At 34.4% G+C, this 14,437-nt stretch overlaps 1 protein-coding gene across 1 annotated transcript in view; it reads right to left on the bottom strand.

The window, feature by feature from the left end:
• Positions 1–14,437, bottom strand: part of LOC134690247 (uncharacterized) — a 50,187-nt gene that overhangs the window by 23,461 nt on the left and 12,289 nt on the right. The window contains exon 7 of the mRNA XM_063550224.1: positions 11,579–11,630. Coding sequence (XP_063406294.1) covers positions 11,579–11,630 — 52 coding nt within the window. The remainder of the gene's footprint in view (positions 1–11,578; positions 11,631–14,437) is intronic.

Here is a 14,437-nt window from a genome sequence, read left to right as displayed (position 1 = left end):
GTTTTTGTTTTGGGCAGATAACTCTGGAGTCCCAAGGGTCCGGAAACAGTCATATTTGCCAGTCATGTCCTAAACTGAAACTATAATGTCCTAAACTTTTAATTGGGATTTAGGTCAAATTTTATTTTTCAACCGTAATAATTTCGGTCATTTCGTTGTGATCGACTTTCAAAATCGCTATTTTGAACATATTTTTGTTTCGACTTCCTGTAATTAAACTGCCACTTCAATAAAGTGTTATAATCCTGAGGGCCCTCCTAATAACTATAATAATGCCTCGGGGAGCTATTGGCTAATGATTGCTAATCTCTTTACCTGTGTTTTTACTTCACACCTGGCAATTAATTATCACAAGCTCCAAACTATTATTATAAAAAAATAAAAGAGTCTGGACTGTCAAACTTGTATGACAGTAATCAGAATTGAATACAAGAAGTGGAGGGAACCAGGTGTCAAGTGTGTCGAGCCTCAAACTTGTATGACAGTAGTCACAATTGAATACAAGAAGTGGAGGGAACCAGGTGTCAAGTGTGTCACGCCTCAAACTTATATGACAGGTATCACAAATGAATACAAGAAGTGGAGGGAACCAGGTGTCAAGTGTGTCAAGCCTCAAACTTGTATGACAGTAGTCACAATTGAATACAAGAAGTGGAGGGAACCAGGTGTCAAGTGTGTCAAGCCTTAAACTTGTATGACAGTAATCACAATTGAATACAAGAAGTGGAGGGAACCAGGTGTCAAGTGTGTCACGCCTAAAACTTGTATGACAGTAATCACAATTGAATACAAGAAGTGGAGGGAACTATAGTGTCTGTCACAAAGAACACTCAGATTAAACCTGATACTGGCACACAAACAAACACCATTGAAAGTACATCATTTATTACATAACCGAAAACTCCGTCTATTGTAAGGGAACCAGGTGTCAGGCCTCAAACTTAAATGACAGTAATCACAATTGAATAGAAGAAGTGGAAGGAACCAGGTGTCAAGAGTGTCAAGCCTTAAACTTCTATGACAGTAGTCACAATTGAATAGAAGAAGTGGAGGGAACCAGGTATCAAGTGTGTCAAGCCTCAAACTTATATGACAGTAATCACAATTGAATAGAAGAAGTGGAGGGAACCAGGTGTCAAGTGTGTCAAGCCTCAAACTTATATGACAGTAATCACAATTGAATACAAGAAGTGGAGGGAACTAGGTGTCAAGTGTGTCAAGCCTCAAACTTGTATGACAGTAGTCACAATTGAATACAAGAAGTGGAGGGAACCAGGTGTCAAGTGTGTCACACCTCAAACTTGTATGACAGTAGTCACAATTGAATATAAGAAATGGAGGGAACCAGGTGTCAAGTGTTTCAAGCCTCAAACTTGTATGACAGTAGTCACAATTGAATACAAGAAGTGGAGGGAACCAGGTGTCAAGTTTGTCAAGCCTCAAACTTGTATGACAGTAGTCACAATTGAATACAAGAAGTGGAGGGAACCAGGTGTCAAGTGTGTCACGCCTCAAAATTATATGACAGTAATCACAATTGAATACAAGAAGTGGAGGAAACCAGGTGTCAAGTGTGTCACGCCTCAAACTTGAATGACAGTAATCACAATTGAATACAAGAAGTGGAGGGAACTATAGTGTCTGTCACACAGAACACTCAGATTAAACATGATACTGGCACAAACACCATTGAAGGTACATCATTAATTACATAACCGGAAACTCCGTCTATTGTAAGGGAACCAGGTGTCAGGCCTCAAACTTAAATGACAGTAATCACAATTGAATAGAAGAAGTGGAAGGAACCAGGTGTCAAGAGTGTCAAGCCTTAAACTTCTATGACAGTAGTCACAATTGAATAGAAGAAATGGAGGGAACCAGGTGTCAAGTGTGTCAAGCCTCAAACTTGTATGACAGTAATCACAATTTCAACAAGTGGAGGGAACCAGGTGTCAAGTGTGTCAAGCCTTAAACTTGTATGACAGTAGTCACAATTGAATAGAAGAAGTGGAGGGAACCAGGTGTCAAGTGTGTCAAGCCTCAAACTTGTATGACAGTAATCACAATTCCATTTAACATGTCTAATGATGTATCTATGGAGTCAATGCCTCCAAACTTACATCATGTACATAGCTGTGTAGTAATAACTCTTGCACAAACAAACACATTTGTTTGTTTATTTATAAATATGTGGCCGACAAAAAAGATACTTCTCTAATTAATTTTGACTTTTACTTTCAATTCTGACATTTTGGACAAAAATTCATTGTGTTGTTTAATTATTTATTCTATATTTTGGTTTCTATTTACATTTCTTCTACATAACTTTTAATCAATTTGTATTGATGTGTCAATTTGAAATCCTCATTTTGTAGATTGAGTGACATATTTTAATTTGTTACCTAATAAGGGACCATTTACAATATTCAAAATGTATGTTCCTAAAGAGAGGCGAAAGATATCAAAGGGACATACAAACTCACAAGTCAAAAATAAACTGACAACGCGATGGCTTAAAAAAAAGAAGACCAAAGGACAAATAATAGCACACAAAACACAACACAGAAACCTAAAGACTGAGCAACACGAACCCCACCAAAAATAAACTGACAACGCCATGGCTAAAACAAAGAAGACCAAAGGACAAACAATAGCACACAAAACACAACACAGAAACCTAAAGACTGAGCAACACGAACCCCACCAAAAATAAACTGACAACGCCATGGCTAAAACAAAGAAGACCAAAGGACAAACAATAGCACACAAAACACAACACAGAAACCTAAAGACTGAGCAACACGAACCCCACCAAAAATAAACTGACAACGCCATGGCTAAAACAAAGAAGACCAAAGGACAAACAATAGCACACAAAACACAACACAGAAACCTAAAGACTGAGCAACACGAACCCCACCAAAAATAAACTGACAACGCCATGGCTAAAACAAAGAAGACCAAAGGACAAACAATAGCACACAAAACACAACACAGAAACCTAAAGACTGAGCAACACGAACCCCACTAAAAATAAACTGACAACGCCATGGCTAAAACAAAGAAGATCAAAGGACAAACAATAGTACACAAAACATAACACAGAAACCTAAAGATTGAGCAACACGAACCCCTACAAAAATAAACTGACAACGCCATGGCTAAAACAAAGAAGACCAAAGGACAAACAATAGTACACAAAACATAACACAGAAACCTAAAGATTGAGCAACACGAACCCCACCAAAAATAAACTGACAACGCCATGGCTAAAACAAAGAAGACCAAAGGACAAACAATAGCACACAAAACACAACACAGAAACTTAAAGACTGAGCAACACGAACCCCACCAAAAATAAACTGACAACACCATGGCTAAAACAAAGAAGACAAAAGGACAAACAATAGTACACAAAACATAACACAGAAACCTAAAGATTGAGCAACACGAACCCCACCAAAAATAAACTGACAACGCCATGGCTAAAACAAAGAAGACCAAAGGACAAACAATAGCACACAAAACATAACACAGAAACTTAAAGACTGAGCAACACGAACCCCACTAAAAATAAACTGACAACGCCATGGCTAAAACAAAGAAGACCAAAGGACAAACAAAAGCACACAAAACATAACACAGAAACCTAAAGATTGAGCAACACGAACCCCTACAAAAATAAACTGACAACGCCATGGCTAAAACAAAGAAGACCAAAGGACAAACAATAGTACACAAAACATAACACAGAAACCTAAAGATTGAGCAACACGAACCCCACCAAAAATAAACTGACAACGCCATGGCTAAAACAAAGAAGACCAAAGGACAAACAATAGCACACAAAACACAACACAGAAACTTAAAGACTGAGCAACACGAACCCCACCAAAAATAAACTGACAACACCATGGCTAAAACAAAGAAGACCAAAGGACAAACAATAGTACACAAAACATAACACAGAAACCTAAAGATTGAGCAACACGAACCCCACCAAAAATAAACTGACAACGCCATGGCTAAAACAAAGAAGACCAAAGGACAAACAATAGCACACAAAACACAACACAGAAACTTAAAGACTGAGCAACACGAACCCCACCAAAAATAAACTGACAACGCCATGGCTTAAACAAAGAAGACCAAAGGACAAACAAAAGCACACAAAACATAACACAGAAACCTAAAGATTGAGCAACACGAACCCCACCAAAAATAAACTGACAACGCCATGGCTAAAACAAAGAAGACCAAAGGACAAACAATAGCACACAAAACACAACACAGAAACATGAGAAACTTAAAGACTGAGCAACACGAACCCCACCAAAAATAAACTGACAACGCCATGGCTTAAACAAAGAAGACCAAAGGACAAACAAAAGCACACAAAACATAACACAGAAACCTAAAGATTGAGCAACACGAACCCCACCAAAAATAAACTGACAACGCCATGGCTAAAACAAAGAAGACCAAAGGACAAACAATAGCACACAAAACACAACACAGAAACATGAGAAACTTAAAGACTGAGCAACACGAACCCCACCAAAAATAAACTGACAACGCCATGGCTTAAACAAAGAAGACCAAAGGACAAACAAAAGCACACAAAACATAACACAGAAACCTAAAGATTGAGCAACACGAACCCCACCAAAAATAAACTGACAACGCCATGGCTAAAACAAAGAAGACCAAAGGACAAACAATAGCACACAAAACACAACACAGAAACCTAAAGACTGAGCAACGCAAACCCCACCAAAAATAAACTGACAACGCGATGTCTAAAACAAGGAAGACCAAAGGACTAACAATAGCACACAAAACATAACACAGAAACCTAAAAACTGAGCAACACGAACCCCACCAAAAACTGGGGTTGATTGTCATTATCACACTATTTATTCACATTCATTCTTCCAAGTTTAATAAATAGTATAAACTTTACAGTGAATAATATCACTCAGATTGATTGTTATTTGTTATGCTTATACTTGTCAATTCAATTGTGTATAAATACTTGTTTATAATCTTAATAAATAAGATTGGACTGAAGACTTTACACTGACCGATGTCCATCGGAAATAAAAGTATTCTATGCTGAATTACTGAATTATTCGTCGTGAGTTCTAGAGGCTTAATAGTTTGTACCAGTTTAAGACCCAGAGTTATCATTGTCAATCAGTGTATTCTTTCATTGTGTGATCAGGTGCATCACACAGTTTCAGTAACAAGAGGCCATTCCGTCAGGCTCTTGTTACACAACTCTATAGGCAAACAGTTTTCCCCCGGTGATACATCTCGCCTTACCAAACAGATTGAGTCAGCACGAGTAGCACAATGGATCTTTACCTCAGGACTTGTATTTAATTGAAAATCTTTTTAAACTGATTTAATCTTCAGTTAATTCTTTGTAATAAATACATCTTATTAATAACTTAATCATTCACTTTTGCCACATAATTTAATTTAGAGAATTATTTTATGTAGCATAGATCAAACATAACTCTAGTTAAAGAATTAAATGAAATCCTTTTAAAATCCCCCATTTATTATCAAATTATCTAGCAAAAACATGTTAGGGAAAGAATGTCGATTAAAAAGACTAAGACCAAGTGTACACTACTTGACAATTTACAGTACAGCAACTTGCTTTTCTGAAAATAGGACAACTTGATACTTCTATAACATCTTATACGACGTCCTTTTCAAGAAACAATGCTTTCAGTCTAAATTCCTCACAAGATATGTAGTAATATCAAATTACAATTTGCATGACAGTGGTGTCGAGACCTAAAAAGCTGTATAGTTCTATTAGATCTGTAGCAATTGTAATAAAAAAAACTGAGTTCCATTAATGTACACCACGTTCCAAATCGTTTATCTGTCTAAGGCCAATAATTGAAACCAATTGTTGTTTTGCTTCTTGAAAACTCTTTATAAATATTTGATTAGAAATGTAGGCTTGAAGACATCGATAATGTAATTTGAAATCAAATTAGAATTAAAAAGAACCATCTAGTGTTGTGTTACTAAAGTCGGTCAGTATAGTTCCCATCTTACTTACTTAAGCAGAAAACTGATTAATTTTCTACGCTGGAGCCAGAAACGTTGCCGGAAAAGCAATCCCTACGTCCTGCTTTCTGTGACTTTCTTTGCAGGCGAGACAAAAGCTCTTTAGATATTTATCTAACTTTAGTATGTATTTCCTTTTTTTTAGCATATGATATAACACAAGTAACTAAAACATGTCCTTGGTAAAACATATAGATTAATTATTTTTTTTTAATATTGTAAGGAAAAAAACTTGTTTTCCTTAAAATCCAGTTCAATACAAAATTATGCTGATGGCAAAAAGTCTGTTTTCATTTAATTTTTTTGTACCTAAATTAGACCATTAGTTTTCTCGTTTAATTGTTTAACAATTGTCATTACGGGGCCTTTTTTTAGCTGAATATGCGGTATGGGCTTTGGTCATTGTTGAAGGCTGTAAGGTGACCTATAGTTGTTAATTTCTGTGTCATTTGGTCTTTTGTGGAGAGTTGTCTCATTGGCAATCATACCACATCTTCTTTTTTTATATTAACTGCGTCACATTCTTTATGTGCCTGTCCCAAGTCAAAAACCTGTAGTTCAGTGTCAGTATGTTGTCTATACAATACCTACCTTTTAAAATTGTCTTGGGAAAATAATTCTAGCAAAGTAGAATATTGCTTGCAATTGCAGAGTACGAATAAACATGAATATAGCATCCTACAGAAGACCATATATTTGATGGTACTTACTAAGTCATGTATTTCATCTATTGGAAAGCTGGTAACCCTATAGGTCCATAGCTATATATAGTTTGTTATTATCATTTATAGTGACTAATCTCATCAATACATTGCAGTTGATTGCAGGACATAGTACAACAAGAATGTGTCCTCAGTACACGAATGCCCCACTCACACTTTCATTTTCTATGTTCAGTGGACCGTGAAATTGGGATAAAAACTCTAATTTGGCATTAAAATTAGAAAGATCATATCATAGGGAACATGTGTACTAAGTTTGAAGTTGATTGGACTTCAACTTCATCAAAAACTACCTTGACCAAAAACTTTAACCTGAAGCGGGACAGACGGACGAATGGACGGACGGACAGACTGATCACTATAGGGCGACCAGCCTTTGGCGGGGCCCTAATTAACTGTAATATATATATGTCCAGTTTGTTATGAATCCAACTTCAAACGTAAATAATCGTACAAAATTTAATATAATTAATAAAGAGGCGGTGATTAATTTTTCTATCCGTAACACCTAAATATAATAAAAAGACGTCAACACATTTGACAAAATCCAATGAGAATTACAAATATAACATTAAACATGTAAACTAAATACATGAATTTGGGATAAACAAGTACAGAAACACGTCTTATAGTAATGCGAATTCACATTCAGCAAAACAGTCACAATCGGGAATAAGTCACGTTTGGTAATTAAAAGATTAGACGACATAATGACAAACCACAATCTACCATGTGGTAAAAATGTCCTTAGCTAGTTTGGTTAAAGAGACATCATATGGATCCACCAATTCGTGATGGTGTCCATAAAATTTACGAAGTGTCAATTTTAATCTGTCCTCCTCATAACTTTGTTGGAGCAGTTTCTGCGTAAGGAGCACACTCCTGTATATGAAGTCTGTATAGTGTGAACAAGCCCGTGAATAACGTATCAATTGTGATATGTAAACACCATACGAAGGGGCAGAGGGTATGTTACTGCTGAGAAATGGGAAATTGATAATTGGGAAGTTGAAATCGTCCCGTTTATCATAGATTTTCGTGTGAAGTCGTCCATCTACGTCAATATTGAGGAATAGATCAAGGTATGAAGCAGTCCTTCTAGTATCAGTAGTATGCTTAATTTCAAGTTCACTGGGATATATGAGATGTAAATATTGGCTGAAGTATGGGTTGTTCAATGATAAAACATCATCAATATATCGGAAAGTAAAATTAAAGAATTTCGCAAGGTGCTTTTTCTTTTTGTCTTTTAGAAGGTTCTGAATAAATTCTGCTTCATACGAATACAAAAACAAATCAGCCAGCAAGGGTGCACAATTAGTACCCATTGGAATACCGACTGTCTGTTGAAATATAAATCCTCCAAACTCAACAAATATATTGTCGATCAAAAAGTCCGGCATTTTAATAATATCATCTTCGGTATATTTTCTGGAAGATTCAGTGTGATTCTTCACAAAATATGAATTATTGTATCCCAAAACAAGAAATTTGTATCTACGATTCCCATTTTTATAGAAAAAGCTCTGTTTTATGAGATGGTGATGTCGATCTTTCTATAGGCGTTTCTTGTCATGTGCTTAAAAGTCCTAAGTTGGTCACTACATCCGTTAAGTCATGATTTTGGCAGCGTAATATAATGTTAATTGAAAGACTTCGTACACCTTACCAGCATCCTGTACACAAAATATAGTTGACCTATTGCTTACAGGATCCAAGAACCGACTAAAAGAAAACTTCAACATTGACCAACGAACCATGAAGATGAGATCAAGGTCAGATGAATGCTGCCAGACAGACATGTTCATCTTACAATAATTCTATACATCAAATATAGTTAGGTGACCTACTGGTTATAGTATATATATGAGAAACTGACTTGACAAGGAAAACATAACCTTGATCACTGATTCATGACATGATTGGACTGCAGTGATCCTTATATCTCACATTCTATCACTTTTGTCACAGGCGAGATATAAATCATTGGTTTCTAACAGCTATCATGTCAGTATGTCATCTATACAATAGCTCCCTTTTTTTGGCAAAATAATTCTAGCAAAATAGAAGATTGCTTGTGATTGCAGTTAAACATACAAGTAATGGTTTACTTTTACATGTTTTATAAATTGTTATTTGGATGAAGAGTTGTCTCATTGGCACTCACGCCACATCTTCCTATATCTATGTACTATAGCATCCTCATTCGAAATTAAAACAATAGAAAACCCAATTCAATTGTCCTGCTTAGCGTTTAAAAACCCAATTCATTCAAAGGGAACCCCAATTATTTATTAAAACTATGCATTCCCAACCCTATTAGTTGCTGTCAAGTGTGTCATTTACCCTAAATAATTAATTAGTTTTGCGTAATTTATAAATCTATTTTTGTAAATTAAATAAATCTACTGTCGTTCTTAAAATAAAGCACCAATTAACCAGATGCTCCGCAGGGCGCAGCTTTATACGACCGCAGCTGTTGAACCCTGAACGGTTGGGGCAAGTATGGACACAACATTCAAGCTGGATTCAGCTCTTAATTTGGATTGTGATTAAATAGTTGACACAGCATAGGTTTCTGACACAGAATGAATGTGGTCTAATGAACTTACAAATTTTTTTTTGCCTTTGAGCAATTCACTATGCTGTTGAATATTAATCCTCTCAAAAAAATGTTTGAAGAAATTTTCTTTTTATTTATGAAATCTGAAATGAAAAAAATTGACCCCCCAATTTTCTTTTCACATCCCCCTTTCCCTTATTTCAAAACTGATCTCAATTTAAATTTCTAATGAAGTTTGCAACAATAACTACTCATTTAAATACATCATAAAATATTAATATGTAAAAAAAGTGCTTGTTTTTACTGAATGGTAAAGATTGTTTTAATCTATCAGTTGGTAGTAAAAGTGAATATACATTGCATATTGTATAAAACAATGATTTAAGTTGATTCAACTAATATTCTGGACAAAGAAAGATAACTCCAATTGAAATCCAATTGGAATTTCTTGCTATTGCACAATATTGTGCAATTAGATATTTCTTGCTATTGTGCAATACTGTGCAATTGAAAATATTTGCTATTGCACAATACTGTGCAATTGAAGATTTCTTGCTATTGCACAATACTGTGCAATTGAAGATTTCTTGCTATTGCTGAATACTGTGCAATTGAAAATTTCTTGCTATTGCTGAATGCTGTGCAATTGAAAATTTCTTGCTATTGCACAATACTTAATATAATAATTTTGGATCCTGATTTGGACCAACTTGAAAACTGGGCCCATAATCAAAAATCTAAGTACATGTATAGATTCAGCATATCAAAGAGGCCCAAGAATTCAATTTTTGTTAAAATCAAACTTAGTTTAATTTTGGACCCTTTGGACTTTAATGTAGACCAATTTTAAAACGGGACCAAAAATTAAGAATCTACATACACAGTTAGATTTGGCATATCAAAGAACCCCAATTATACAATTTTTGATGAAATCAAACAAAGTTTAATTTTGGACCCCGATTTGGACCAACTTGAAAACTGGGCCAATAATAAAAAATCTAAGAACATTTTTAGATTCAGCATATCAAAGAACCCCAAGGATTAATTTAAAAAAAAAATCAAACTAAGTTTAATTCTGTACCATTTGGACCTTAATGTAGACCAATTTGAAAACGGGACCAAAAATTAAGAATCTACACACACAGTTAGATTCGGCATATCAAAGAACCCCAATTATTCAATTTTTGATGAAATCAAACAAAGTTTAATTTTGGACCCTTTGGCCCTTTATTCCTAAACTGTTGGGACCAAAACTTCCTTTTGTGGTCATAAACCTTGTGTTTAAATTTCATAGATTTCTATTTACTTATACTTAAGTTATGGTGCGAAAAACCAAGAAAAATGCTTATTTGGGTCCCTTTTTGGCCCCTATTTCTAAACTGTTGGGACCTAAACTCCCAAAATCTATACAAACCTTCCTTTTTGTGGTCAAAATTTCAAAGATTTCTATTAACTTAAACTAAAGTTATAGTGCGAAAACCAAGAAAATGCTTATTTGGGCCCTTTTTGGCCCCTAATTCCTAAAATGTTGGGACCAAAACTCCCAAAATCAATCCCAACCTTTCTTTTGTGGTCATAAACCTTCTGTTAAAATTTCATAGATTTCTATTCACTTTTACTAAAGTTAGAGTGCGAAAACTAAAGTATTCGGACGATGACGACGCCAACGTGATAGCAATATACGACGAAATTTTATTTAAATTTTGCGGTCGTATAAAAAGCAATCTTAACTACTCGGGCATTCTCGCCCACTTACGTTAACAAAATTTGTTAGTGAAGCGATAAGGGTTGAGAAGTCACAAATGGCAGAACTGGCTCCTTGTCGGAATCTTTGAATCATTTGTCCCTTACTAAAATTTTGTATCCCGATAAACAATCGACACCAGTTCATAAAATTTCTTTTTATAACAAGGAATAGAAAAGGTAGAAAAAGCACATCTTGTGCCAAAGACTTAGTTTATTAAATTATCTCAAAACTGACACATATTCTGAGGATTATAGAGAAATGTCACCCGTATTATCAATTCACTCGTGGAGAAAGCAATAACTCTGTGTGCAATGACATTGATCATATATTTATAGTGACTGTTTTGCTGTTTACATGGACAATATTTTGGTTTATGTCATAACATGTAATGTGTTAAAACTAATGAATAGTTTGAATAATATATATATAATAATAAAACAAGTTAAAGAAAATTACCTTCTATCCCTTGACCAGCAGTCACACCTGGAGATTTCTCTGACATGACAGTCTAAAAAATAAGTAATATGCACTGTGAATACATCTTCAATCATGTCCCTTGAAGAAGTATTAAAATTTTAAGATATAAACCCCCCCAAAAAATAATATATAATACATAATACCAATATATATGTAATACCAATGTTCCACATTACATAAAATATATCCAACACATTTTTATATTTTTCCGGATAATGTGTGGCTCAGAGTAAAAGAGAGATATAGTTTAAAGGGAACAGTTTTTTGTTTTAATTTGGAAAATCCCCTTGCAGGTATATAAAAAGTAAAATAACAAAATTATTGAACTCCGATGAAAATTCTAAGCCGAAAGTCCCTAAGTAAATGGCAAAATCAAAAGCTCAAACACATCTAACAAATCATTAAAAAATTATACAATGCAGCAAGAATATTTGTGTTTAATGGAAACTATGGATCAAAACCTGTCTTACTGATTATTTTGCCTTGATCAAGTTTTATGGTTTTAAAGATAACCAGATGCTCCGCTTGGCGTAGCTTTATACGACCGCAGAGGTTGAACCCTGAACGGTTGGGGCAAGTATGGACACAACATTCAAGCTGGATTCCGCTCTAAATTTGGATTGTGATTAAATAGTTGACACAGCATAGGTTTCTGACACAGAATGAATGTATTCAAATGAACTTAAAATTTTTGTTTTCTCTTAGAGCAATTCACTATGCTGTTGAATATATAATCCTCTCAAAAAAATGTTTGAAGAAATTTTCTTTTTATTTATGAAATTTCAAATGAGAAAAATTGAACCCAATTCCGAAACTAATTTCAATTAAAATATTCTAATGGAGTTTCGATTAGCAACAATTACTACTCATTTAAATACATCATAAAATATTAAGATGTAAAAAAACTGCTTGTTATCACTGAATGGTAAAGATTATTTAAATTTATCAGTTGGTAGTAAAAAGTGAATATGCATTGTATATTGTATATAACAAAGATTTAAGTTGATTCTGGACAAAGAAAGATAACTCCAATTAAAAAAATTCTTGCAGATATTTCTTGCTTACTATACTGGACAAAGAAAGATAACTCTTAATTAAAAAAAAATTTGCTATTTCACAATATTGTGAAATTAGATATTTCTTGCCATTGCACAATACTGTGCAATTGAAAAGACTAGCTATTGCACAATACTTAATATAATAATTTTAGATCCTGATTTGGACCAACTTGAAAACTGGGCCCATAATCAAAAATCTAAGTACATGTTTAGATTCAGCATATCAAAGAGGCCCAAGAATTTAATTTTTGTTAAAATCAAACTTACTTTAATTTTGGACCCTTTGCACTTTAATTTAGACCAATTTTAAAACTGGACCAAAAATTAAGAATGTACATACACAGTTAGATTTGGCATATCAAAGAACCCCAATTATTCAATTTTTGATGAAATCAAACAATGTTTAATTTTGGACCTCGATTTGGGCCAACTTGAAAACTGGGCCAATAATCAAAAATCTAAGTACATTTTTAGATTCAGCATATCAAAGAACCCCAAGGTTTCAATTTTTGTTAAAATCAAACTAAGTTTAATTTTGGACCCTTTGGACCTTAATGTAGACCAATTTGAAAACGGGACCAAAAATTAAGAATCTACATACACAGTTAGATTCGGCATATTAAAGAACCCCAATTATTCAATTTTGATGAAATCAAACAAAGTTTAATTTTGGACCCTTTGGGCCCCTTTTTCCTTAACTGTTGGGACCAAAACTCCCAAAATCAATACCAACCTTCCTTTTATAGTCATAAACCTTGTGTTTAAATTTCATAGATTTCTATTTACTTATACTAACGCTATGGTGCGAAAACCAAGAAAAATGCTTATTTGGGTCCCTTTTTGGCCCCTAATTCCTAAACTGTTGGGACCGAAACTCCCAAAATCAATACCAACCTTCCTTTTGTGGTCATAAACATTGTGTTTAAATTTCATTGATTTCTATTTACTTTAACTAAAGTTATTGAGCGAAAACCAAGAATAATGCTTATTTGGGCCCTTTTTTGGCCCCTAATTCCTAAACTGTTAAAACCAAAACTCCCAAAATCAATCCCAACCTTTCTTTTGTGGTCATAAACCTTGTGTCAAAATTTCATAGATTTCTATTAACTTTAACTAAAGTTATAATGCGAAAACCAAGAAAATGCTTATTTGGGCCCTTTTTGGCCCCTAATACCTAAAATGTTGGGACCAAAACTCCCAAAATCAATACCAGCCTTCCTTTTATGGTCATAAACCTTGTGTTAAAATTTCATAGATTTCTATTCACTTTTACTAAAGTTAGAGTGCGAAAACTAAAAGTATTCGGACGACGACGACGACGACGACGACGACGCCAACGTGATAGCAATATACGACGAAATTTTTTTCAAAATTTGCGGTCGTATAAAAAGCATAAATGAAAAACAAACAAGAGGCTCAAAAAAACTTGTATCGTTCACCTTGGCATTTTTGCTAACACTAAATTGGATTGATTACTTAATTCAATGATTGAGTAATTGCTGGTGTTTAATGCTAATTTCAGTGTTATTGGCTATATTGTGAAAATCAGTTTTTATTGGTGGAGGAAGCCTGAGTACCCTAAGCAAACCAGGACATACCGCAGGTTAATCAAGACTGGAGTCAAACGCACCTCACAAGCTCAATGTTGGAAGAATAATCAACAAGATTATTTGGTGAAAATAGGAGGCAGGTAGATCTTGACAATCAGTATTTTTCCCCCCGACAGATTTTCTCCACCTATTGTGGTTTCAAGGATTAAGATAATTAACACATTTTACCC

Source organism: Mytilus trossulus, chromosome 11 (genome assembly GCF_036588685.1).
Source record: "Mytilus trossulus isolate FHL-02 chromosome 11, PNRI_Mtr1.1.1.hap1, whole genome shotgun sequence".
NCBI lineage: Eukaryota > Metazoa > Mollusca > Bivalvia > Mytilida > Mytilidae > Mytilus > Mytilus trossulus.
This window is presented reverse-complemented; position numbering and strand designations above follow the sequence as displayed.